At 55.5% G+C, this 27,636-nt stretch overlaps 1 protein-coding gene across 2 annotated transcripts; it reads left to right on the top strand.

Annotated features, from left to right (window-relative positions):
- Positions 1–26,669, top strand: IL2RB (interleukin 2 receptor subunit beta). 2 transcript variants are annotated; one of them, XM_019664562.1, is made up of 11 exons: positions 13–62; positions 8,118–8,229; positions 11,388–11,508; positions 11,952–12,066; positions 12,899–12,977; positions 15,260–15,365; positions 17,283–17,431; positions 18,537–18,702; positions 19,280–19,400; positions 20,805–20,889; positions 23,775–26,669. In XM_019664562.1, the coding sequence occupies exons 3-11, from the start codon at positions 11,421–11,423 to the stop codon at positions 24,528–24,530; spliced, it is 1,665 nt and encodes a 554-aa protein (XP_019520107.1). In that variant the 5' UTR covers positions 13–62; positions 8,118–8,229; positions 11,388–11,420; the 3' UTR covers positions 24,531–26,669. The 2 variants fall into 2 exon arrangements, with proteins under 2 accessions (XP_019520108.1, XP_019520107.1); XM_019664563.1 differs by lacking the exon at positions 8,118–8,229 and having other exon boundaries at positions 1–62.
- Positions 26,670–27,636: the final 967 nt, after the last annotated feature.

Below are 27,636 nucleotides of genomic sequence, written 5' to 3'. Positions count from 1 at the left end.
GGCTCCTAAAGAAGCAAACACCACAAACACAGGAAAGGTTTGCAAAGCTGTGAGACCACAATGTAAGTAAATATCTGGCCGGCGCTTGAGAAGGAACGTTCCTGACAGGGGGTCCTATGTCTGCTTTGGCCCTCAGCGCCACCCTAGCTCCAAAAGTGGCACTTTCTGGCACCTCACTGGGCCAGCAGGCCTGGCGGTGGCGTTTGTTAGTTTAAGTTAGAAATAATGACCAATATTTTAAATGAGAGAATTTCACTTTTTTTTTAATCTCGTTTTTTTTGCTCTTTTTGAAAATTCAGAATTTTCTGGCAGTATTGAGTCAGCATTCCCATCTGCCACCTCTCCTGTAGATGGAGTCCCCATTTTGCTATGTAGGCATGTTAGCGGGGAACTCCTGCCCAAACCCACCATGAGGGAGGCACTAGGCCCCTTCCCTCACGTGGAAGTCATTGATGTTGAGAGGCTCAGAGGGTAAAGTATATTTTAGTTAATTGCTGATTGTCTAAAACCTCCATATTTGGCCCATGATGTCTTTAAAGTGCAGTTGGGATGGCCCTTGGGGCGTGCCTACAAACCTGAAAACATGAAAACAATGCCAAGAAAATCCTGTTTTAAAGTTGTGGGTGCACCTGTGTGAGCACACAGGTGGGACAGGCTTTGGGCTGCAAATGTAGGTGCCATGGGAATAATGACAGGGGGCCCACACCACCATGCATCTCTGAGCGCTGCCCAGAGGGGCCCTTCTCCACGAATCCTTGTTGCTGGCCTGGCACATTCTGAAGCTTTGCACTTGGCTGGAACTCCCCTTCCCCTGGCTCACTTCGGCCCCCTTATTCTAGGGAGGAGACCCCGTGGCCTTTTCTGTATCCTCATTGTGGCCTGTTTTAGGATCTGCCAAAATGTAATAGTTGTGTTTCTTCTCTCAGCCCCACTTTATTTATATTCTTAACGTGGCAACGAGGCCGACATGCCAGGGTGCCAAGAGTCAGGGACCAAGAGAAGATTGTATGGTTTCAGGCACCGCTGCCTGAATCTGGCATTGTCACTGATCAGGGAGTCCAGGGTCCCCTGTTCTCTGGAGACCCAGGGTCCCTGGCCCTGGAGTCAGGCTTGACTGGGGGTGTCATTCTAGAGCTGGGGTGGACTTCTGACCCCATTTACTGCTTTCCTCCAAGCAGACACTGTAGGCAATGGTGACAGCCAGCCAGAGGGACATTTAAATGTTTTCTGATTTTTAAATAAAAACACCAAGTAAAAAAAGCAAGCAAGCATAACTTCTAGTTAGAGAGGAACTTCTCACAGACACTTGGCAAACATCACACGTCGCCTTTCCTTGCTGTAACACGTAGATTGTCTTCTGAGAAAGATCACAGGTCTTGGTGAAACCTGCTTAAGAGGAAGAAAAAGTGAAAAGATGCTTTTCTACGAACTGTTTCCCACGGGAAAGAAGGCGGCCATTGCAGGAGCTGTCAGAGGATCTTGGGCGCGTTCCTGACTGTCCCCGTGACAGGACTCGGGCTTGGCAGTCAGGAAACAGGAGTTAATTAGGAGTCGGTGTGACTGTGGACAAAATGCTCCTATCCCTGGGTTCTGTGGGAACAGCGTGGTCCCGCAGGCCTGGTGACTCAGGACACTTTAAGGTTCCTCGGCAGAGGTGAGAGATGATGAGGGGCAGAGGAGGGGCTGGTGTTTGGGGAGCACTGTGAGCCTCTCCAAAGGGCCCCACGCTTTTGAGTTTGATTTTGGTTCTCATCTTATTTATTTCCTTAAGTAGGCATTATGTTCCCGTGAAACAAAGCTCAAATGGTACAAAAGGTTATTCAGGAAAGTTCTGCTCCTCTGCTTCCCAGGTCTCCCAGTATCCTTCCCTAAAGGAACATGCTGCTATCAGTCTCTAGGGGTTGCTTCCAGAGCTACTCAGAGTACATACAGGCTAGTTCACGGCCTCTCTCTCTCTCTCTCTCTCTCTCTCTCTCTGTCTCTCTGTCTCTCTCTTTCTCTCTTTCTCTCTCTCTCTTTCTCTGTCTCTCTCTCTCCTCGCGCACACACACACACACACACACACACACTCACACACACACACATGCATACTCACCCCTACACATGCACATACAGCACGCACTCACTTATGCCACCTACGCATACTCACACACCGAGACTCTACCTCACACGTGCACCCACCCTCACCCACGGAAGGCTCACTTTCACATCCATCACACTCACACCTTCACATACATCCTTACAAATGTGCACACACAGTCGGGCTCACTCTCTCACACCCTCACACACAACCCCTCAGTTACATTTACATGCTCACATTTGTCCCTGCTACACGAGTGGTAGCACACGACACACTTCATTCTGAACTTGGCTTTTTTTCACTCTGCCATACGTCTTGGGGATGGTTCCACGTCAGGAACAGAGAGCTGTCCCTTCCTTTCTTGTCAAGGCCACACTGCCTTCCACCTTGCGGATGTCCCCTAACTTAATTTCCTTACCCGTGGTCCTCTGTTGGTGCACGTTTAGGCTGCCTCCAGCCTTACCACCGTGTGAATCCCTTGGCACACACATTTTGTACACAGCACACCTCTCTCTACAGGATGAGTTTGAGCCTGTGCTGGAGATTCTGATAGGTGTTGTCAAGTCGTCTCCCCGAGAGGTGGTACCACTTTGAACGCACACCAGCAAGGCGACCCACCCTTTAAGACCACTCTTGGTGGCAAACCTTTCGAAACTTCAAATACATTATTCGCAGTGTTGTTTCCAACTTGCATTTTCTGGAATCTTTAGGGTATTGGTGCTTTGGAAACTTTGATTCTTTCTTTTTTCCTTTATTCCTTCCATCCCTGCATCTTGACACCTTCTGTATGTCAGGGGATTTTCTAGGCTCTGAAGCTGTCTGGATGGATTGCACACAGGCCCTGTTCTCAGGGAACTCCTAGTGTAGGCATGTGAACAGAAGGTCATGGCCAGATGCAATAAGAGGTGTGTGCATGAACCTGACCTGGCTGGGGTAAGGAGACAGGGAAAGACTGGTTTTAAATTGGGGAGCTGAGTTAGTCTGTAAAGAGCAGGGTGGGAATGGGGTGACCAACTTCATCCCAGTTTGGGCGCTGAAAGTCCTGTGTCTTGGGGACCCTTTCAGGCCCAGGCAAAGAGTGACAGCTGGTCCCCTGGAGCAGTCCTGGCAAGGAACCAAAATGAGGAGTGACTTTCTACATGAACAACATAGTTTGCAGGAGACATGAGCTGCTTGGGGTGCCAGTCTTGGAGAGGCCAATGAGCCAGCTGCTCACAGAGGAACATGGAGGAACACGGGGATTCAGGTCTGGAGCCCGGGAGGCCAGCGTGGAGGTGATTGTGTGGCAAAGCGGAGATGGCGAGGGTGACGGCCTGGAAGCGGGGAGGGTGAGGGACAGGAAGTGCCACAGAGGATGACCGCATTCTGGCTTGGGGACTGCTGTGTGGGTTGTCCCAATGAAGAATGGATGTCAGCCAAGGGATTGGCTCAGAGGAGAGCCCTCAGGGTGGTCAGCCACCAGGCCGCTCTTTCTCCTTGTCCCGCCCTGGTCACTCCGAGATCCCCTCCTACTTTGTGTTCTTCACTGGCCCGAGGGTACCCCACAGTCTTGGGTGGGGACCAGGCTGAGGGTTGGATGCAAAATCATGCATAGTGTCGCCTCCTGGCCAGGGACTAGGACTCATGTCTGACTGCCTGTAAAGCCTGGTGTTATGGAGGCAGGATTTTCTCCAGCTGAGGACTCAGCTACCTGCTGACTTTTGAGAAGTCAGGTCATAGCACCCGGGAGGAGTGGGAACAAAGGCTTGAGGGTGGGTGTGAGAGTGTCTTCTGGATGAGCAACTGTGCCATCCAGGCTGAGCAAGGGAGGGAAGCCAGGAAGGGCGGGTGGCCCGGGAGATGCTGGAGGTCTTTGCGATAGCAGAGAGAGCTAATGGTCCCGTCAAACCTGTCTTCTCTGCCTGTGTGCTCTGTACGTATAGCTAGGCCCGTTTCCCAGCCTCCTTTGTAGGTAGGTTGGACATATGACTCAGTTATAACGAATGCGATGTAAGTTAGAAGTGTCAAGGGCAACTTTGGGGATGGGGCCTTAAGAGGCAGAGGCATGTCCTTCTTTGCTGCCTTCCTCCACCTTCCAGCTGCAGGAATGCAGGTATGATGGCTGGAGCTTGAATAGCTCCCTTGGCCTATGCGGAAGGAGAAAGAGACTAAAGATGCCCTAGCAGCAAGACAGATGTAGTTCAGGATCCTGATGACGTCATAAAGGTCTTCCTCCAGCCCTGGACTGCCTGCCTGCCTCTGGACTTCTTTTATGTAAGAGAGAAATAAACTTCTCTTGGATTTTAGGCCACTGTTACGCTCTTCTATCCTCTCTGGACACACACAGTTGGACTTCACTCTAACTGGGACACTGTTGTAGGTGGAAGAGGGTGGCAGCAGCAAGGGGGGTGATGTCAGGGTGATGACAAGGTCCCAGTGTGGGCTGGGCCCGGGCACTGATGTGGAGTCAGACAGAGGCTCCCTGGGGAGATGACGGTGCAGGAATCTAGAGGCTGCGACGGGGACCCTGAGGTCTCCTGGGAGTTGGCGTGAAGAGCAAGGCGGAGGCGAGAGGCGGGAGCGTTATGTAGGTGTCAGGGCTGAGGAGGGCATGGGGGTCTGGTGACCTGGCTTGACCCCCAAAAGAAGCAGCCCTGTGATGGGCAGGTGGGAAAGTCATGGTCAGGGAGGGACATGGAGCCAGAAGACCCTGATCTGCGCTGGTCCCATGAAAGTGGGGTCCTTGGGTGGGGCTGGGTTCAGGGGTGGCTGAGCTGCTGGGGCTGTGTCCACAGAGCTGAGGTTGCAGGGAAGTTGGTTCACAAAGGGATGCTGTGAGGATGCCGGGGTGGGGGCGGCGGGATGGGGGTGTGTGGAGGGGACAGGAGGGGCAGTTTAAGGAATGCAGGTTTGATGCTCTCGGTGGTTTGGGTCCTGGGGCGGGGGCCTGCTGGAGGAGGCTGAGTCTGATCCCCAGAGGGCTGAGTGGACTCTGCCAGGCCCCTGCCATCAGAGAAGCTTCTGGATTCCTCTGCAGGTTACCTCAGAGAGGCCCTGATGTTCTCCTCAGACAAACCTCGGCTTTGATCCTGGCTCTGTCACATTCTGGTTGGATGACCTGTGAGCCTGTTTTCTTGCCTGAGGAAGGAAGGGGCTGCTCTGTGGAGAGCAGTCTCGGCAGGAATCAGCGCGTGCAGAGCCCCTGGGCACGCAGAGCTTGGCATGTGTGCTGAGCTGCAATAAAGCTTGAGCTGGCGGAAAGTTCAGAGATGACGGCAGGGCCGGCTCATGCGGAACTTTGAAGCCAAGATGAAGAATCTAGATTTTATTATAAATGCCCTGGGAACTCCTGGAAGGTTTTAAAGGGGGTGATGCAGTGAAATGACCTGATTTGGGTTTGAGAAAGATCGTTCTGGCTGTTGAGTGAGGAATAGACTGGAGGGGTCAGCGTGGAAACAGGGAGGCCAGCCAGGGGGCCCCTGTGGACCTGGCTGGGGGGAGATGCTGGCAGCTGGGAGAGGGGTGGGGGGGGTCCATGAAGCACGCGCACTTCAGTGTGCACTTGCTCACCACCCCGGCCTTGGGGCCTGAGCCTGGCATGCCCGTCTCACCCCCCTTACCTGGGGCACCGTCTGTATTAGTCAGAATAGTGCCCACTAACTGCTGGAACAGAACCTCCAAGTCGCAGAGGCCCAGCACCATATCAGTATATTTCTTGAGCATGTCCCAGTCTGGTGCGGATTGTTCAGGCTTCAAATTGCTCCGGTGGATTCTTGTAGGGGTGGGGAGGGGAGGCAGAGGAAGGAAAGGGAGTGGAGGAGAGAGAGAAGGAGGGAGAGGAGGAGAGTGAGAGACACAGAGGAGGATCAAAGGTAAGGGTTTTCAGGCCTAGAAGTAGACTAAATCGCTTCCCCCCCACATCCCACTGGCCAGACTCAGTTCATGGCCCCACCCGACTGCAAGGGAGGCGGGATGTGGAGTGTGGCAGATGCCCAGCAGGGCAACTCTCTGCACCGTGATGCACGCCCCCATGTGCGCCCACAGCTGAGGTTTAGGGAGAGGATGTGAAGATTGTGCAGTGTTGAGGTTCTCCTGGCTCAGCGTAGCTCACTCCCTGCTGTCCCACCTGAGGTGTCCTGGCTTGGGCCCCTCGGCAAAAGCAAGGCCCACCTGGCCTGGGATGGGGGTGCTGAATGTGGGGACTGTCCCCTTTCCCACTTTCCTTCCCCCGTTCAAGCAGCCTCAGCGGGCGCAGGCTACACTTGCTGCCCCCCCTCTCCCAGGGCATCTGGCTGGTCAGAGCTGCTGCCTCTCCCTCCCCTGGCCCCCTGTGGCCTGTGTCACTGACCAAAGCAGGGCCTGTGGCAGCCACCTCAGGCTTCTCTGCGCCTGGCCTGGCTGCTGGGTGCTCAGCAAATGTTTGCTGAATGAGTGAAAGAAGGAAAGAGGGATGGAGGAGAGAGAGCCGCAGGAGTTCATGCTGGCAGGCCGATGCCCATCCCTGTGGGCAATACTGTTGGGCGAAGCTTCTTGTGACAAGCTGCGTTCACGATTTCTGGCTTCCCCTGGGGATGTATATATATTTTTTTCTTTACTTGTGTTTTTAAGTTTTAACTGAATTCATGTCTTTTGGGGCAGGAAATATGTTCCTGAAGTACAAAAGGGTCTACAGTGAAAAAAGTCCTTCCTACCCCCTTTCCTCACCTGGCTTTCTTTCCTGGGAGAACCAGTGTTCCTGATTTCTTGAGAAGCTTCCAGAAATATTCCAGGCTTCATATGTCTTGGCTAGTAGTCTCATCTTGGTGCTGGTTGCGTTACTACCCTTTCCTGCAGCCAGAAAGTCTTGCTTGAGGTGAGAGGGGGGGGGTCAGGTGGGGGGTGAGAGGGAGGAACTGGCCTTCAGTGCAGCCTGCTATCTGTGGTCACGGCCATTGTCCAGTCCTCTGGACATACGGGGCAGAAACTGTTCCGCCGTCGCTCCACAGGTGTGGACATTGGAGCAGAGGTCACTCAGCTTCAAAGCAGCCTTGAATGTGGCCTTTTCTGCAACATGGACAGCCCTAGTGCCCCTTCCCATTCAGAGCGGGGCTGGGCCTGAGTTTCTTTTCAGGGTCTTCAATTCTGCTTTCTCGTTTCTGTGCAGAGAGGGGTTCTGCAGACCTGCCCGTCCCACTTCTCCTTCTGCTTGCCGTGTTCTCTTTCTTGAAAGAGATGGCAGCTTCCAAGACCTCCCCCTGCCCCCCAAGCAAGGCCATTAAAATCAAGGGAAAGGGACAGAGAGGAGCTACTTCTTCTGGACACTGGGTGGAACTTCACAGGGTCCCTGGGCCTGTGAGGGACACTGCACCTAGATAGACGTGCACTTTTTTAAAGAGGGGTCCGTAACTTTTCGTCATTAAAAAAAGCCCCGAGCTGGCCTCCTCCACATTGACCAAAGAAAGAGGGGGGAAAAGGATTAGGAACTGACTTGAGAGGAAGAGGAAGGTTCTAAAGTGTTCAATAAGTGGCCATCAAGTTGTTTGCAAAGCCCTGAGAAATAATCACCTTTGAATGATAAACTGAGTAAGGGGCTTCCTGGAAGGCTGGGGTGAAAAGGGAGGTCTCAGAAAGGTAGGTGCAATGAGTGTGAAGAGCTGGGGGACATCTAAAGGGACATGTCTGTGTGAGGCTTGGGTGTTAGTGGGTGTGTGTGTGACCGGATAAAGGTGACAAGTCTTGAGGTGGCCTGTGTGAGATTGGGTGTGGGTGGTGTAGGAGAGAAAAGAAGGGGCTGTGCCCCCTTAGGCTCCTGTGTGCAGCCAGGAGTCTATTTGAGAGAGTGTGTGTGTGTGTGTGTGTGTGTGTGTGTGTGTGTGTGCGCGCGCGCGCGCGTGTTCACCCACGCTGCCTCCCCCGCCCCCAGAGGAGGAGGGAGATCTTTATCTGTCCCCTAAATGCTTCAGTTTCGGGGTTTCTCAGCAAGCCAGATCTTTCCCGCCCCCTTGCCCAGGCCTTGCCCCCTCCAGCCTCTACAGGAAGTGGGTTGGCCCTGGGGTTTATTCTTTACTGACCTCATCAGCCTACTTGCTGCCTGGACCGCCAGAGCCGGAGCAGGGCCCTGGGGAGATGGCTGTGGTCCCAGCAGCGGAGAGAACCGGAGAGAACCTGCCGCAGCTCCATGTCTCAGCCAGGTGATACCCGCCTTGCCCTCAACCTGCCCCTCCTGAGTCCCCTGGGTACCAGTAGCTCCCTCATGGCCCCTGCCATCAGCCCCCGGGGAAGGGGGGTGGGCTGGAAGTAAAGGTCACGGGGATGACTTTCAGCTCTGACTGAGCCGACCCCCCCACCCCATTCTCCCGCTAGCAGTTTCTGCTTAAACTTTTATCTCCCAGCCCTCCCTCCAACCTGATCTTAGCCTCTCCCGAGAATGGGGCAGGCTCTGATCTGGTGACTCTTGGCTTGAGAAAAAGCGGGTCCCCAGTCCAAGTCTCTCTCTTCTTTCCAGCCTATCCTGGGGGGAGGCTGGAGGCTGCTATGGGATGAGGGGCCTCCCCAGGCCCTCTGTTGGTCCCCCAACCCAGGGGGGTGGAGAAGAGGGTGGGAGGACTGGCAGAGGAAGGCCACCTGAGCCTCCGATGGGCTGGGTGCTCAGAGAAGGCACTGGGAAGTGGGTGCGAGAGATGACAGCCACCTCCTGATGGCTGTGGGATGGGGCCCACTGGGGAGGCTCCCCCTGGAAAGCGCTCCACAGGAGGCTTGCAGGGCGAGGGAGGAGACCTGGCTGTGAAGTGGGGGTGCATGCTGGGAGGTCCCTGGGGTTCAAGTCCAGATGTGTCCCTTACGTGGCTGTGTGACTGGGGGTGGATGGGACTCCCTCTCTGGGGCTGTCTGGTGGGCACCCTCTCTCTCCTCTCCTGGGGGCCGAGGCCTCCCGTCCTTAACTGTGTTTAGAGCACCGTGGGAATGGGGCTGCTGGGGGGCAGAGCCATCCCCAAGGTCCCCTTCCTTCCCACACATCTAGGACCCCACACCTGCTGGGAAGATGCCCCACAGTGAGACGTGTGCGTGCGTGTGTGTGTGTATGTGCGTACTGGGGGGGTGTGTGTGGAGGTGTAGGGGGTTGGAGGATGAGGGAAGATGGGGTCCGTCAAGTTCAGAGGTCAGGTGGGACACTTTTTTGGCTACTGAACTCCTGCTTCAGATCCTCCTCCAGCCTCCACAAACCCCCGCGTTCCACAGCCTCCGCCCCATGGGGCCTCAGACTGCATCTGACTGGGTTCAAACCCCAGCCCCACCTGCCTCTAGCCTGGGCAAAGGCTGCCTTGTGTGTGCCTCGGTCTTCCTCATCTGAGAAAAGGAGTCATAATGGTACCTACTCTGAGGGTTGCTGTGAGTGCTAATGACAGTGCCGGGCACAGGGTACAAGCTGAGTATTAGTCACCATCATCATCATCATTGTCATCATTGTTATCGTCATTATTATCCCTATCTTCTAACCTGAAATCAGATGACCTGATTTTAGTCCAGCCCCTTGCGTGGCTATGCATGTCAGCCTTAGCATCTATCAAAAGGAGGACAATGACATCCACCCTCACCTCCCCCACCCCAGGGTTGTGGTGGGGACCTAATGAGTCAGTCGGTGTGAACAGCTCTGCAGCCAGGAAGGGAACGTGTGGATGTGTGTGAGAACCCAGGATGGAGGTGCTTGGCACTCAGAGGTCTGACTTGCCCTCCCTGAGGGTGGGACTCTTCCTTGCTCTGTGACCTTGAGCAGGTTTCTTAAACTCCCTGAGGCTCAGCTTCCTCCTCTGCATGAGGGCGCAGCCTCAGACACTGCCAGGAGCCCCCCAACTCCCCAGCCCTCTGGCACACACCACACTCGCCCGCTCTGTCCCGGTGTCTGCCCCTCCTCACCCTCCTCCGTGTACTTTGGCCTCTTGATGTCTGTTACTGTACTTTTCCTCTCCCCAGGCTCCCCGCTGCTGGGGCTGAGGTTTGTCTCTGACCTTCCTGCAGTCTTGCATGCCTTTGCCCCCCCCACCTCCTCTCACCCTGGGGCTTTGTGCCAGGTCCTGTCCTGGGCATGGGGTTGCCTGTTGGCTGTGGCCTGAACCCGGGGGACACCCTCCAGAAGATAGACAGTGCCTATGCCCCAGGGTCGTGATCGGATGACTATGGAGAACAGGGGGGCTTGCTGGGAGCCTTTTTGCTGGACTCTGCACCCTTTGGGGTTCCAACCCTGTGTTATTTGGGGGTCCAAGAAAGAGGCAACCAGCCCCATCCTGGGGAGCTCACCTTCCTGTGGGGCTGGTGGGCCGGGTAAGGAGGAGTCCATGGGTACCCCTCTGGGCTCCTTCCCGTGCCCAGGCCAGACGCCACCAGTGGGTCTGTGCTCATGTGGACCCTGACCCCCAGGGCAGGAAGGTTGTTGGCTTTGTCTCTGGGACCAGTGCCTGGGACGGGCTGGGCAAGGTGAAATGGCATGAGAGAACGGGCCTTGGCATGGAGCCTGGGCATTGGATCCCAGCGCTGCCTCTTCTGCCCATGTGACCTTGGGCGAGTTATGACTTGTGGCCTTGGTTTCCTCACCCGTGTAAGGGGATAATACAAGCACTTCCCCACCGCCAGGGTACGCAAAGCGCTTGGCAAACATGAGTGCTCAGCACACAGTATAAGCATTGTTCTGAGGTCATCAGTACATGATTTCTGATCATGAGAACTGTCTCAGTGGGTAGGAAGATACAGCCAGAGAAGTTACAGGAGGGAGCCCTGCCTGGGCTCTGGGCCGTCTGTCCTGGCTCAGACCCACATCTGCCTCTTACCAGCTGTGTGGCCTTGGGTAACTTGCTTCACCTCTCTGTGCCTCAGTTTCCTCATCTGAGAATGGGGATAATAAGAGTATCTCTAATACATGCTCTCATTGCTGCATTTAAAGAGTTTAAAACAGAGCCTGGCATATAGAACACGTGGTTTTGGTGTCATTAAGGGGGCAGCAGGGTAGAGAGGAGGTGGTCTCTAATCCCAGCTCTGTGCTGGCCTCCCTAGGTGGACCTAAGTAAATCTCTCGCCATCCTGAGCCTGCTTTTCCAATTTTGAACAAGGGGTTGGGCTTACTCAGAGAGCCCCTTCAGCAATCACAATATGTGGGCCTCTGAATCTCTGAAGGAAGTGGATGAGCATGTGTGGGGCAGTGCGACCAGCAGGTGCAAAGGCCCTGAGGCTGGACTATGTTACGTGGTGGAGAGCGGACCTGCGCGCCCTGCGAGGAGCAGGGCCAGCCTGCCCCTGGGGTGGTGAGAGACATGGGTGGGTGTTCACTTTTGCTAGCTCCCCCTCTTCCTTCCTCCAGGGCTCCTTTCCCCAGCCTCCACCTGTGGATGTGATGGCGGCTCCTGCTCTGTCCTGGTGTCTGTCCCTCCTTGTCTTCCTCCTATCCCTGGACATCCCTCAGGCGTCCACAGCAGCGAACGGTGAGGACACTGGCATCTCTGCACAATGTTACTTTCCCTCGGGGAGGAGGCCAAGGCCCTTCTACAGCCCTCCTGGGACCCTTTCTTCTTGGCAGAAGGTTCATCATCAGGGGCAGGAGGCAGGCAGGAGGGAGGCAGGGGCAATAGGACCAGAGACCAGGTACCAACCTTCCCCCTTCGCCCTCCATCCTGCCCGCACTGTATCCACACGCCTCTCTAGGCCACAGGGAGATGCTGGCTTCTCATTCCTGCCCTGCTTCAGCCTGCCTGTGGGGACCTTGCAGGCTATGGGGCTGTTTTGTTCTCTGAAACGGGCCCACTAACCCCTTCTCTGCCCACCAGGGTTGCTTACCTCCTCATCTGGTAGGAGCAGGGGTGGTGGGCAAGCCACTGGGGAGGGCCGTGGGTACCCTGCAGCCACTTATGCCTCGTCTTGCCAGCAGAGGCTTCCAAGCTCACATGCTTCTACAACTCGAGAGCCAACATCTCCTGTGTCTGGAGCCGGCATGGGAGCCTGCAGAACACATCGTGCCGGATCCACGCCCAGCCGGATAAACGGTGAGTGTGGGGTCGGCTGGCAAAACCGCACAATCTCAGGACTGTGGGATCTTACCATCACTGACATTTAGATTCTTGGAATCCTAACTCGCAGACTCCGAGACGTCTGTGCTTCGAGAACCTTGGACGAATAGAATGCACAGACCTTTGGTATCACAGAAGTCTGGAAAATGTGGGAATCAGATATTTAGGCTCTTGGAACCTGGGTGGGAGTGGGGCGTGGGGGTCCAGGCTACAGATGAGCTGGACAAGGCCAACTGGGGACAAGGGGCTTCAAGCCTGTTGTGCTGAGGCTGGACTTGACTTTAGAGGCAAGGGGGGCGGGGAAGAAAGGGGGCTCCCCAAGTTTTGTAAGTAACTTGGGATTTTGAGAGACCCTTAGGGCAGCTGTGGGGACAGGGGACAGGGATGTGGTTGCGGATTTTGAGGGGTGGTGGGTGGGAGTTGATGAACGGATTGCTGTGATACAAACATCCTGGTGGGAGCAGCGAAGGTGGCTTTGGCCCCGGCTCCTGTGGGTGGTGATTCCACAGGGGCTCCCAAGGCCCAGTCAAGCCCCATGGGAAGACTTCACAGGGCTTCAGGTAGGGAGGCTCAGTGTCCTGAACTGGTTTGTTTCTAGAAGATCCCTCTGGCTGCTGTGGGCCAGGCTCAGGTGGGGAGGGCAGAAGATGGTGCTTATGAGTGAAGGTGGAGCAGGTGGGGGAATTAGCACCCCCTGTGAGGTTGGCACGGCTGACTTGCACAGACTGACCTCACTGCATGGGGGACCATCCCAGGGGCCAACTTGGGTCCCTACTTTTTTTCTAAGGAGGTCCTTTTTCCTTGAAAGGCCCTGGAACAAATCCTGTGAGCTGAGCTCAGTGGGGCTGGCATCCTGGGCGTGCAACCTGATCCTTGGACCCCTAAATGTGAGTATCTGTAGTTGAGGAGAGAGGCCCAGGGGGACGGTAGGTGCCAAGGGGTGTCCTCCCAGGAGAGGAGCTGGGGCCCAGCCAGCCCAATGGCCAGCAAGCTGTGGTAGTGTGGGCTGCCTGGGGCTGGGAGGCGGATGGAAGGAGGGCAGTATCCAAAGGCCAGGACTCAGACCTGACCCAGGAGCAACAGATCCATGGGGTGTGAGGCTCACATTCTGCCCCTGCATCCACTGTCCCCCATGCTCCGCCATGCTGTGGGTCCTGTGACACCACTGCCCTCCTCCTCAAGCGGGGAGAGTACCCAGTGATAGTAATAACCACACATCCAACTCTGATCGAGGACGTAGCAAGTGCAGGGTGGTGTGGGGTCAGGAGTGTGGATCCCAGAGCGTAACAGTCTGGGTTCTAGCCCCGGCTTCACTGCACACCAGCTGGGTGATGTTGGACGGCTTCTGTGTCCCAGTCTCACCTCCTATAAAATGAGAATGATGCTGGTACCTACCTGTAGGGTTGATCCGAGCGTTGAAGCACTTGGAACACCACCCAGGGTAGAGCAGGCCCTTGGCACGATCGTCAGTGGACCCCTATGACCCTGGGTGGTCACCAGCATTGTCTCCTTAACGGATGAGGAAATTGAGGCTCAGAGAGGTGTGGTCCCTGCCCACGGTCACATAGCCAGAGAATAGCAGAGCTGGGATTGAACCCAGGTCTGTGAGACTCCCACCCGGACCTTTCGCCATGGCCCCAGGCTGCCTCTCAAAGGGCATGTAGCCGTGTCCATATGGTTGTACATCAGATTATTGTCCATCAAACCCTCCTTGGCTGCAGCGGGCACCAGGGATGCCCAGACCACATTTTCCAACTATCATCAGGTTATATGCATTCTCAAGGGGCAGGAGGGAGTGGAGATGGGCTTATGTGTAGGTGATAAAGGCACAGGCTGCATGCCTGTCTCCAAGAGCTCGGCAGGCGGTCTCGCTTCAGATCCTGGCCCCACCTAGCCGTGTGACTTTCCTAACTGTGTGACCTTAGGCAAGTCCCTAAGCCTCTCTGTGCTTCAGTCGCCTCAGTTGTAGGATGAGAATAGTCATAGTGCCTGTTGCATAGGGTGTTGAGAGAATTAAATGAGATACTATATGTAAAATGCTTAGAAGAGTACCTGTCAGACTAAGTGCGCAACAGAATATATTATTGGCATCTTTATAACAACAGTAATAACAGTAACAATAATAATATAATACTATTATTATCTGGGAAAATCTGGCCCCCTTAGAAGCTGGAAAAAGGCTGGGGCAGAGTCCTTGGGGTACAGAGGGAGGAATTGTTCCCAGCTCTGGGGACTGATAATCAGGTTCCAGGCTTGCTCCTAGTGAGCCCCGCAGCAGGTCAGAAGGACTGAGCCCTGGGTCCTGGATCTGCAAACAGCACCTTAGGCCCCAGAGCACAGATCCTCATGGGGCCTGCACTAGACCTTCCTCCTGCAGGCCCCGCAGGGCTGCCCTCTGCACGGGGCGGTGGCCACCATAAGATGCTCACTTGGCAGTCCTCCGTTGGGCGTGATGGGCCAGGGCTGCAGTCTCTGTGGGGCTGTCGACACAGAGCATGGGTTTGAACCTGGGTTCAGATGCATGACTTTGGGCAAGTCTCTTAACCAACCTGAGCCTCAGGTTTCTCACATGCAGTGTGGGATGAACGGCTGTGAGAATCAGCCAGAGAATGGCTAATGCTGCTGAGAAGTTCCTGCCCGTAGATGCTCAATACCTGGACATTTCCTTCCAGAAAAGTTAGGGTATGGGGAGAAATGGGATACGGGGGGCTCTCAGACTCAAAGCTATTACACAGGTACAGCTCCAGCCCTGCGTCTTCTTGGGGGCTCATCCCACTTGCACACCTCTTGTGACAGGGAACTCCCTTCCTCCCAAGACAGCTCACTTCACTTTAGATAAGGGGTTGACAAACTAATGGGGCCCATGGGCCAAATGCAACCTGCTGTCTGTTTTGTAAATAAAGTTTTATTGGCACATAGCCACACTCATTCTCTTACATGTCGTCTGTTGCAGAACTGAGCAGTTGTAACAGAGACCATATGACCTGCAAAGCCAAAAATATTTACTACCTGACCCTTTACAGAAAAAGTGTACTTCAGACAATGTGGGTGTGTGGTGGGGCTCCAACGGTTGCAGTCTTGGTCTTCCTCCTGTCCTTCTCCCGTCCCCCTCCCGATGGCTTTCCCCTGCCAGCTGTTGGTAGCAACATCCCTACCCCTTCACTTGCAGTCTCAGAAACTGACCTCAGCGGACATCGTCCACATCAGTGTGAAGTGCCTCCAAGGGAAGACGTGGAAGATGGTAATGACACAGCACTTCCATCCCTTTGAGAACAGTGAGTGACGACCCAGGGTGGGGCTGGGGTTGGGGGTAGGGACCTCCTTCCCTGTCATTTCTCTGGGATCGCACTGTTCTGCTGTCTCTTCATGAGCTTCCACACACACATCTGACCCGCTCACTGCACTCCGCCCTCAGGGTGCAGTCCTTGCTCTTTACCCTGGCATTCAAGGCTGCTCGGGATCCCACCTGGTTTTCCTCTCCAGCAAGCTCTTCCTGTGGCCTCTATTCCTGCCACACCCAAGACCAGTTCTCCAAACACAACTTGCCCAGCCATACCTCTGAGCTCTTGCACGTGCTGGTCACATCGCCTGGAAGGCTCTTTCTTTTTTTTTTAAAGATTTTTATTGGGGAATTGGGGGGATGGGAACAGTGCTGGGGAATTGGAGGAAGGGAAACAGACAAGTTGCTGTCGTTTTGTTCTTCAGTCTAGTTGTGGAGGACGTTGCTTCACTGGCCCAAGTTGGCACCATCATTGCGCTCTTCCCGGGCGAGGCAGATCAGTTGCCAGCTTCTGAACGGCCGCTCACGGCGGCTGCTGGCCGCTCACGCTGGCTGCTGGCTACACACGGTAGCCCATGGCAACCCACTGCCACAAGGGCTGCAGCCTACACCGTAGCCAGCGACTCACGGCAGCCCAGCTCCAGGTTGAGCTGTTGTTCAGCATCTTAGCTGTAGAGGGCAGTGTCACTGGCCCTCATATGTGGGATCCGAACCGGGGCCCTCTGGCATCCCAAGCCAGTTCTTAACCATCGCGCCACTCAGCCGGCCCTGGAAGGCTCTTTCTACATGGAAAATTCCCATCCACCCTCAAGGCTTGGTGAAGAGTCACCTCCTCCAGGAAGCTTTCCTAGATTCTCCCAGCCCTTTGTACCTCCTCTTTAAGGGTGTTCATGCCCAACGTCATCACTGCCTGATGATAGGTGTGCCTCCCTCACTGAGCTGTGAGCTCACTGAGAGCAGATTTGCTGCTACCCCTATGTCTCCATTCTGAGTGCTCAGCTCCAGGTCTGATCTGGCCGGTGCTCTGGGAAGGTTTGTTGAATGATGACTGAGTGCCTGGTCCCACCCCCAGCCCTTCCCACCTCCCCCAGAACTTGGGGTCCATCTCTATGGAAGAGGTGGAACAGAGGGTGAGATCCAGGTAGGGTGCTAAATGCAACCCTGCCTTAAGGTATGACCTGACTGGCAGATCTTTGAACATGTCAGCCTCGGTTTCCTCATCTATAAAATGGGGGATAATCAGTTACCTGCTATACATGGTTGCTGTAAGGAGTCTATGAGCCAAGACTCAGAAACTGCTTAGCACCACACTCAATCAACACTCGCTTATTGTTATTCATGGAATTCTACAGAGTCTCAGAATTATAAAAACTTAGATCAATTTAACTTCAGAATCATAACATCTTATACTCATATAAGATTAATGAGATTACATTACATAAAAGATGATCGATGTAAAACTCTTAGGTCATTTCTGTGTGCAGAGAAAGGCTGCCCTGACTCACTCATTCAGCAGATATTTAATTCCGTGCTTAGTACATGCCAAGCAATGTCCCAGGCACCAAGGACACAGGACAGAACAAAGTCCCTGCCCTCAGTGAGCTCACAGTCTGGTGGGGGAAGACAGTGACTAAAGAACCAAAAGTGGGTATTTAATATGTCAGGTAGTGATGAGCGCTAGAAAGGAAAATAACTCAGGTGAGGCAGATAGTGAGTGGCAGGTGGCTGGGGAAGGCTTTTCTCAATAGGTGATTTTAGAGAGGTGACCTGTGGACCTGGGAAGGGCATGTCGGGAGGGAGGAACAGCAGGTGCAAAGGCGGAGGTTGGAGCACGTTTCAGCTTTGTCATCTCAGCGTCATGATGACCCAGCGTTCCCAAAGCTTGCTCTCCCTTCCTGTCTCCTGCCTCCAGTTCGCCTGATGGCCCCCGACTCCCTCCAAGTCACCCATATAGGGACCCACAGATGCAATATAACCTGGAACGTCTCCCAGTCCTCCCATTACATTGAAAGATACCTGGAGTTTGAGGTCCGGAAAAGGTCCCCAGACCAAACCTGGGAGGTGAGTACATGGCCCAGTCTGACCTGCCCTGATTCCTCCTTCCTGTCCTGGTCACCGTGTCCATCTTGCATCGCAGCAAAGCTACAGCAGCCCCCAGGCAGCCCCTGCTGCTCCTCTGTACTGCCTGCTCCCGCCTCCCCCTTCCTTCACTTGCTCCCTGATAACCCAGGGCCTCCAGGGTTAGATTTCCGTAGTAAGAGGCAGGTGACTGACCTCTCTGTGAGATTTCAGAGGCCCTGGGATGCCACCTCTCCACTCTTCAAATCCAGTGTGGTCCAGGTCGACAGGGGTCTGTCCTTACTCATTCACTCATTCCTTTATTCGCTCGTTCAGTCATTCAACAAACATTTAGTGAATACCTACTATGTGCTGAATCCTAGGGAGAGAGTGGAGGGCAAGACTGATAGGTTTCCTGCTCTCAGGAAACTCACATGGGGTGAGTGGGGGGACAGGTAGTTGGCAAGCAACGGGAGACTGTGGGATATTGATAAATGCTATCAAGAAAACGAAACGGGATAATGCATCTGAGAGGGACTGGGACAGGCTACTACAGACTCAGCTGCTCAAAGATCTGAGGGTCAAGGAGGAGCTGACCCTGCAAAGATGTGGGGAGGGTTTTCCAAACGGAGGAAGCCGCCACTGCAAAAGCAAGACACTGCCTGGGTGTGTGGGGAACCGGAAAAAGGCAAAAAGAGAGATGCAGGGGTGGGAGTGGTCTGTGGACAAATCCCTTTCTGGTTGTGTGGAGAACGGACTGTAGAGAGTGCGGTGGAAGCAGGGAGACCAGCCTCAGGCCTGAGAGGAGGTGGGAGCTCAGACCTGGAGCGGGGAGGAGAGGAGAGAAGGAGGAAGGGTCTACAATAGGTTCTGGAGGCGGAAACAGCTGATTGGATGGAGACGATGAGGGAGAGGGAAGGGTTTAGGATGACCCTGGGGTTGGGTCCCAGCAACTGGGGTGTCAGGGAGCCCTTTGGGAGGATGGGGTGGGTGTGGAGGAGGGGAGAAGGGGAGGTGCTGCTTTGCTCAGCCTTCCAGCCAGCCCTGCCATGGGAGGTGACGTGGGTGGTAGGGGCCCTTCTCCCTGAGAGCCCTATCTCTGTCCCAGGAGGCTCGCCCGCTGACCCTCAGGCAGAACCAGCAATGGATCCACCTGGAGACGCTCCTTCCGGACACCCTGTATGAGCTTCAAGTGCGGGTCAGGCCCCAGCGAGGCAACTTCACAGTTTGGAGCCCCTGGAGCCAGCCCCTGGCCTTCAGGACGAGGCCTGCAGGTACTGGTGGACAGCAGGGGTGGGGATGGAGCTAGGACAGCAGGGTGTAGCTGGGGTGTTGCTCTGGGAGCAGCTGGTAGGGGAGGCTGGGGTCTGGGGCCGCCGTGCCCGTCTGTCATCATCAGCTCACTTGGTGTGACCCTGCATGGTGGTCGGCGTGGGCAGAGTTTCACCCATGGGAACAGGGACTCAGTGAGCAGATGAGACTTGCCCACGGCTTTGTGAGTTAATGGGGAGGCCAGAGATGCTCTTTCTACTTTCTCTACCCTGAAACCTCAATTCCTGGTTTCTGCCAGGGTCGGGGGTGGACTTTCACCTTTCAGCCTCAGTTTACTCATCTGTAGAGTGGGTACCATGATGCTGAGGCAGGGCTGCTGTGACGAAAGCATGCAGTGCCCCATGTCGGCCTGGCACACAGTAGGTCTGCTGGACCAGCTGGGAAGCTGGGAAGGTCTTAGGTCAGAAGTCAGCCTACCCCTCAGCACCAGGGTGGGGGTAGCAGGATGCTGGAGTGAGCCGGGTGAGCTGGGGTACTTCTGTAACCTCTCTCCCCGCTTCTCTTCCCATCCGTTGGCAGCCCTGGGGAAGGAGACCCAGGGCCTCTCTTGGTTGGGCCACACCATGGTGGGCCTCAGCGGTGCCTTCGGCTTCCTCATCTTAGTCTACCTGCTGACCAGCTGCCGGTACCTCGGGCCGTGGTAAGAGCAATCCCCATTTGTCCTGCGTGCTCCCATCTCTCATACACACACACCCCTTGCCGGGTCAAGTTCTGAGCTGAGCCCCCTGCTCAGACACAGCAGTGCTCCCTCTGCCCTCCCAGGAGTCCTCCCTGCCCAACAGCTGGCCTTTCCCTATGACCCACCCCCAAAGATGGAACCCCATGGAACCAGCCTGAGGGAAGCAGGGAAGGGAGGGCCCCAGGGGGGCCCTGCCCAGAGCATCACTTTCAGGAGTTGAGTGTGTGTGTGCACACGTGTGTGTGTGCACTCACTAGCTGCCTGTGTGTGGGGGTCCTCGTGGGTCTATCTGGGTCTGGGCAATCGTTCATTTCTTCTTTTATTTACTGAGCTCAGCTCAGTGCCAGGTACAGCGCTGAGTGCTGGGAACGCAAGGGCTAGCCATATGCACATGGTCCCAACTTCCTGGAGCTCACAGTCCCATGGGGGAAGGCAGATGTTCACTAGTCATACACATATATAATGACACGCTGTGGTTAGCATGGTGAAGGAAGGTATCATGTATATTGGAAGCAGACTACAGGGAGAGGAACCTTGGCTGAGGGGTGGTCGGGGGAACTTCCCTGAGGAAGTGATGATTCTCTTGCAATCCGAAGGAGGAGCTAACCAGGCAGGACTTGAGGGGGGGAGGGGGGGAAGGGGAGGAGCTAGGGAGTGCATCCCGGGAAGAAGAAATAGCACGTGCAAAGGCCCTGGGTGGGAAGGAGGGACAAGCCTTCTAGAAACTGAGAGTGCAGGGAGGAAGGTGTGGTCAGAGACCGTAAGGGAGGTGGGTGAGGGCTGACCTGAGCCTGGGCAGGTCATGTGGGCAACAACCAGGCATTCTGGGGCCTAGAGGCTGGGGCATTTAGCTTGACAAGCAGAACATGGGTTGGAATTCAGCCCCCACTCACCAGCCCCCAAACCAGGTACTCTTGGGCAGTGCACAACTTGAACCACCATCCATGACAGCCCTGACTGGGAGGCACACAATCTGGCCCCTCTTACCTCCCTCCTGCTGGTTCATTCTGCTCCAGTCATCCTTGTCCCTGACCGCTCTGATTCATGCAGTCCCCCACCTCCACATTCTTCTCTTCCGTAACAGTCTGCTCTTTGTCTCTGCAGAATGAATGGTAATGTTGGACACTTGGTTCTGTCTCCCCATTAGAATGTCAGCTCCTTGAGAGCAGGGACCTTCTCGGCCGGCCATTCTTGTGTCCCCAGCACCCAGCACATGATCCTCCCTTACTGGCTATTCAATCGGTGTTGACTGAATAAACGAGCGAATGTGGAGTGGCTCCGTGCCCTGCCCTCAGAGCTGTGGGCTGATGGCAGGACACTGCGGTCCCCTTCCCTTCTCACCCCCCTTCCCTCTCCCTTGTTAAGGTTGAAGAAGATTCTGAAGTGTCACATCCCAGACCCCTCAGAGTTCTTTTCCCAGCTGAGCTCAGAGCATGGAGGAGATTTCCAGGTAGGAGGCTGGAAGTGGGCAGCTGACACGGGCTGGCCAGAGCGTGGCAGTGGCGCCGGTGGGCGGGGAGGTGGTGCAGGAGGGGTGTGCACTGTGTGAGAGCAGACCAGTGCTGAAGTGAGCAGCCTCTGGGGCGGGGGCGGGCCCCTTTCCCCAGCTCTGGCACCAGCGTTCTCAGGCTGACTGACGCCTCCTGTGTGAGCCAGACCGCCTGGGTTCAAATCCCGACTCCACCACTTCCTGGCTGTGTGACCTGGCGCAAGTTATAGTACCTCTCTGTGCCTCAGTTTCCTCACCTGTAAAATGAGGAGGAACCTAGTGTTACTATGTGCATGGCCCCGAGAACGTTGCCAGGCACCACACGGTCAGTGCTCAGGGGGCCCTAGCTAGAATTACCGTCACCAGCCTGTGGACTGAGCGGGTCTTGCCAGGAACGTTCTCCCCATACCGCAGAGCACAGGCTTTCTCTGTGGGGAGAGTGCTCCCTCTGCCCCTGCAAAGAATCTCTGGGCAGGTTCCATAACTGATCACACATGCTAACAAGTCCTCTAGTCACTTCTAGCTACAAAACACAGATTCATTTTGAAAGCGCGGGCACATACAATAGTATCACTCCGAACATCATTTAAAGTTCAGTTGTCTCCCCTCCCCCAGCCCACACCCACTTCAGGAAGGAAGCTTCAAGGGGGATGAGGGATGTGGTGGGCTGCTTCTACCACCCTACCTCCCCCTCGCCCTGCCCCAGGCTCCCTAGATTTGTGGGGGAGGGGATGAGGTGGGGTGGAGGGAGGTCAGGAGGAGTGCTGAGGGACTGGAAAGCCATACTGGACCAGAGCTGTCACGGGCTGGCTTTGGAGTTCTCTATCAGGGCTGGTCAAGGCCCCTTCTGGAATTCTTTGGAAAACTTCCAAACTGGGGCTATCTTACCTACAGTCTTCTCGATGCAGGGACATGTAGCTCCCTAAAATTCCTCCTTCAGCCCTACAGGTAGTGAGTTCCCCATCAACAGAGGTATACAAGCAAGCCTTGGCTGATTATGTGTCAGAAACATAGTTGAAGGGATTCTACATTGGAACTGGTTGGAGGCTGCACTAGATGCATCCTCAGTCCTCTCACAGCTTTAAGTCTTCCTGATTTTATGGGCCTAGGACATTTTGAGGTAGAAGTAGGGTGCTTCCTAGACAGCTGCAAACCACCCCATCTTCCCACGAGGCCATCCCCAGGTCTAGATGCCTGCCCCAGGCCTCCTGTGTAGAGGAGGCCCTGGGGTCACAACATGTGGTTGGGGGTTGGGTCTGGCCCGGAGGGATCCCCCACCCTCTGCATCTGTGTGGAAGGCCTGCTTCTCTCTCTCTACCCCAGGACCCTTGGCTGCGGGGCCACAAGGCCCATGCCCTGTCCATGGGACCTGGGAATGAGTGTGAGGGTGTGAGTGTGCTCCCCACCCCTCACTTCAGGGCATCATGGATGGAGGCCCAGGCCAGGAAGTGGCTGACGCCCTCCCCCCAGGGGGCCCAGGGAGGCCTGGCACACCAGCACTGGTCGCAGGCTCAAGGCCGCTGCCTGGCCCTGCCCTCCACTGCCTCTTCTAGTGTCGGGACCTCACCCGACCTGCACTCCTTCCCTCTCCCCTAACTGGCTACCTTTCCTCGCCAACCTCAGTTTGCCCTAGTGTCTCTCTTACTCTGGCTTTTTCTCCTGTAACACAAACTCCTGGTTTGGGGGAGGGGGCCGTGCATGCGTGTGTGCGTGTGTCTGTAGAACACCTAGCTCAGCCCCGGGAACTCACTCTGGGAAGGGAGACCAGGCCATGTCTCTACTGGTCTGTTAATTCATCTGACTTAGATTGATTGGCTCCCTGACTCTGTGCTGGGCACAGGAGTACCATCAGGTCTGGTCCCTGGACTCTGGGGACCACAGTTCAGCTGCTGAAGATTCCCAGGACTGAGAGCTGTTGGGGTTCTCAAACGCACCCACCTGAGGAGTCTATCACCCCATCCTGGGGGACTACCGCCCCCCAAACCTTGGCAGCGTAGTCTGCACGGTACCCTGGGCCAGCTGTTTCTACCTTCATTTTCTTACTTGGCAGTTCCTTGGCAGCCACAGTGAGGAAGCAGGAGGGAGGCAGCTAACTGCTGGAGACTAGCTCATACAGCTGCAGGGACCTGCCCAGGTTCGCATAGCTAGTGAGAGCCAGGCGGGAGGCCAGGTCCCCGCTCCTGGCCAGGGCTCTCTGGACTCTGGAGCAACTGAGAAGTGCTCTGATGGGCACTTTCCTCTCTCTGTGGAGGGAGGCTGTGTGTATGTGTGTGTGTGTGGGGGGAGGGCTGCAGGGCCCTGAGAGGGAGAGGCCAATTGGGGGGACATTAGCTCCCCACTAGAGATGTCTCCATGGTAGTGTGAGCGGGGAGCCTGGAGTCCCAGCTCTGCCACCAGCTGGCTGTGTGCTTAGGGCCAGGGAACACCACCTCTGGGCATCTGTAAAGTGAACAAGATGTGCTCCTAGTTCCTTTCTGTTTTGGCATTGGTGGGTTGCTTGGGGACACACTCGTACTAGTCCCCACCAGACACTGATATTCTACCCTTTGCTGTGTCCCCGGTACCTAGAGCAGTGCCAGGCTCGTAGCGGGTGCTCAGTAAGCTGTCACTCATTGAGCCAATGCATTGCCTGAGCACCTGCAATGAGCCAGGAAGGCCTATGCTGGGGCTGGGAAGCAAGCACCTCCCTGGGCCGACCCAGAGGTTTTTCCACAAGCCAGTGGGCAGGTGGGGGAGGGCTTGTCAGAGGGGGCAGTCCTGCCTGGCTTGCTGAAGGAGTTCGGAGTTGTTGCTGAGAATCTGGAGGAGGCACCCCGCTCACCCTCCTCTGTTCTGTCTCCTGGCAGAAGTGGCTGTCCTCGCCTTTCCCCTCATCCTCCTTCAGCCCCAGCGGCCCGGCGCCTGAGATCTCCCCGCTGGAGGTGCTGGACAGGGATGCCAAGGCCACGCAGCTGCTCCTTCTGCAGCAGGACAAGGAGCCCTCCCCCTCCCTGGAGACGAGTGGCCACTCGCTGACCAGCTGCTTCACCAACCAAGGCTATTTCTTCTTCCACCTCCCGGATGCGCTGGAGATTGAGTCCTGCCAGGTGTACTTCACCTATGACCCCTGCGCCGAGGACCCCGACGAGGGCGGGCCTGGGGCACCCGAGGGGTTTCTCCTCCCGCCCCTGCCGCCTCTGCCTGGGGAGGACCACGCCTATTGCACCTTCCCCCCTGGGGAAGACCTGCTGCTCTTCTCCCCCAATCTCGTCGTTGGCCCGAGCCCCCCAAACACTGCCCTGGGGGGCACTGGGGCCAGTGAAGAGAGGCCGCCCGCCTCCCTACAGGAGGCAGGCCCCAGAGACTGGGCCCCCCCACTCCTGGGGCCTTCCCCTCCAGAAGCCCCTAGCCTGGTAGATTTCCAGCCGCCCCTGCAGAACGCACTGGGAGAAGCAAGAGAGGAGGCCCCTGCTCCCGGCCCTGGGGAGGGGGCCAGCTTCCCATGGGCCAGACCCCCTGGGCAAGGTCAAGTCAGGGCCCCCGCCTCCTGCCTGACCCTGAACACTGATGTCTACTTGTCCCTCCAAGAGCTCCAGGATCAGGACCCAGCTCACTCCATGTAGAAAGTCGGCCGGGCTGAGAAGCAGGAGGCCCCCCACTGTTGCTCCAGCTCCGCTGAGCGGTCTGTCCTCAAGGCTTGTCCACTGCTGAGACGCTTGGTGTCCGGTTGCCCCGTGGATATCTCCAGCGGATGGCCCCAACCTGCCCCTGCACACTCGGCAGTTCACTTCCAAACCTTAATTGCTGCTCCCTGGTCCTACTGCCCAAGTCAGGAACTGCAGGGGGAGGGGACACTTTCACCCCCCCCCCAACACTCATAAATCATGGGATCCCCTGAGTTTTGCCTCTGAAACATCCCTCCAGCCTGCAGCTGCTCCTCGGGGAGCGTTCCTGAGGTTCTCCAGGCTTCTGCACCCCAGCCTCCTCACTGGGTTTCCTGCCCAGTGTCATCCACTCTCAGGCACCCTGCACAGGGCAGCCAGAGCGCTCTTTCCAAAACAGACGCAGCTCTGCTGCCCTTGTTTAAAACCCTGTCGTGACGCTCCGCTGCCCTCGGCCCCACTTCTTGGCCTGGCCCTCACCCCGTCCAGCATCATGCTGGGTCATTCCCTTGCGGAACCCTATCCAAAGCCCTCTGGAGCCCCTTGGAGCCCCCTCACGCCCCCACACATTTGCACATGCCATTCGTTCTCTATGCCTGCGGTGCCCTGTCCTTTCTCATCTAGGTGATCAAGTCCCCTTAGCCTTCTGCCAGTTCAGCTTCCCTTGGAGAGAACACTGCTTCCCTTAATGTGCCCAAACCGTGTGGTTCAGTGCTGGACGGATAAGCTCTCAGGGTCACAGGGCAGCTGAACAAAGTGGCCCTGTCACTTCCCCGTGGCGTCTCATGACCTCAGAATGCTTGGCTACCACATCTTTAACGCGGTGGCCCAGATATGGACACAAATCCCCCAGTAAGATGGCCACTGGCGGGATCCTTCCACAATGGCTTCACAGAGTCATAAACATGCTGATGCTCCCCCTCCTGGTGGCAGGTCCTGATGCTGGCACAGGGAGGCCACTCCAGGGCTCCTCCTACTCCTCCCTCCCCTGCAGGGGTCTCTTCTGGGGCCCAGGGGCTGGCACACCTCCTCCAGAGGGGCACCTCACTGCACTTTGACAAAGTGCACTTGGCATCCCATCCTGTTTCCCGGGTGGTTAATGAACCAGCTGGCACCACCTTGCCTGGGCTCCCTGCGCCCAGCTTCTTACAGCGGGCACCATCCACCTCCCAGGAGCACCCTGGACGCCTTGACCCTTCTGAGGTCAAGCCTCATGCCCACTAGGTTACAGCACACTGGCTCCAGCAAGAGACATCGCCTCACATGGCAGTCCTCCCGCTCCCAGCCCCTGCTCAGGGCTCCCCAGCATCCCTCCACTTCTTTTCCCTCTATCCTGGCACTGAGCACACATACCTGTGATGTCTGCCACACTTTACCTCCTTAACGAGGAGTCTTAGGAAAGCATTTACAACTATGAGCCAGGAGAGCTGCAGTGCCTTAATTTGCAGGCCCTGCTCTCAACTGATTGGGCACTTGACACAAGCCCCCCCACCGCAGGCTGACCAGCAAACTATGAGGGGGCTTGGAACAGAAGCTCTGTCCAATCAGGGAAGCCGGGCCTGAGCTGACCAATCAGGTTTCTCTCAGTCTTGGGCCTTTGAACTCAGGGAGGGAGGGAGGCCCCTGGGCGCAGGCGCAAGTAGAGAGGGCATGGGGAAAAGGCTAGAGTGGGATTGAGTCCCTGCTCCTAATACAGAGACTGCTGCTGCTGAGGGGGCTACTGGCGGTTCACTCAGGTTTCTCATGTCCAAAATAAACTCCCTTTTCCGGAGGTTGCCTTGAATCTTGGATACTTAACGCGGAATAGCTGAATTACTCAGAGGTCTCACTCCCACCTCCTGCCATCGGTGCCCTGTGTTCTTGGCTGCAAGGCGCCTCAGCCCTTGCCTGAGCCTCAAACCCTAGCTCCACGCCCAGACCTTGGCTGTGTGTCCTGGGATAAACTAGGAAACCTCTCTGCAAGTTAGTTTTTCTACTTCGCAGAGTTCTTGGGAAGGCTTACATCGCTCAAGCCCTGGTCATTTGTGTTATATATATGTACTTTTTAATGATCCGTGTGTACCATCTTTGTTTTTGTTTCCTTAATATTTTTCTTTAAGTCAAGTCACTTTTTTTGTTTAAAAACTTTTATTTAAAGAAACATCTTTTTGTTATTCACTATAAATAAAAGATAACTATCAAAAGTAAATACAATGAAATGTTTCAGTTCATTGCCTGCTGGAAATCTGCTCTGTCTCTTAGTTTAAAGGGGAGATTAGCAAGTGTAGGGACCAACTGGAGACTTCCTCCTTGAGGAAAAGCGAAAGGATTGTAAAGCAAATATCCTTTTCACTCACAGGAGTCTGATTTATCTTATCCTGTGTCTAGGCACCATCTGACATGGTCTCATGGGAAAAAAAATTGCACTGGATTTTTATATATACTATAATTTTATTTTTCAAAATCTTATTTTAGTGTCCCTGACTCTGAAAAGTTGGACCAGATCATGGATGGCAATCGCTGGTATTTACAAAGCTGCATGCATGGCAGACATTGCTAATTGATCGTGGCCCTCCTTCTGGAGCTTGGGTGCAACATTAGACTCTGTAGTCAGGTCCCGATTGATCATGGCTGGCACCTGGTGACATCTTGACCAGATACTCCCTCAGGTTTCTTTCACAGCAGAACCTCCAATTTTCCAGGCAGGAAAAACAGGAGGAGATGATGAAGGCTGGGAAGCTGAGGGGAACCGATGCGCGGGCACTCCCAGGGAATCCAGCTGTCCCCACCATGTCTGATGAGAGACCTGAGCTGGTGGTGAGAGGAGTAAGGGGCCACCTTACACCAGGTGGCGATGGACTGATGGGTCAGAGTGGATTGAGTGTGGGCCTTGAGAGATAGAGCAAGCAGGGAGCAGCTGGGAGGGGTGGAAGCAGTAAATGAGGGACAGGCCTGTCTGGCTCAGATTGCATTGAAGAGGAGCAGCAGCTGGGGACCTGGAAGCCTAGGGTGCCAGGTGCAGAGCGGGCAGCGGGAGGCACCCAGGGCAGATTGGGGGATAAATGAAAAGGGAGGAGAGGTGGGAGGG

Source organism: Hipposideros armiger, unplaced genomic scaffold (assembly GCF_001890085.2).
Source record: "Hipposideros armiger isolate ML-2016 unplaced genomic scaffold, ASM189008v1 scaffold_426, whole genome shotgun sequence".
Lineage (NCBI taxonomy): Eukaryota > Metazoa > Chordata > Mammalia > Chiroptera > Hipposideridae > Hipposideros > Hipposideros armiger.
The sequence above is the reverse complement of the archived record's forward strand: the minus strand, read 5'-3'. Positions and strand labels throughout refer to the sequence as shown.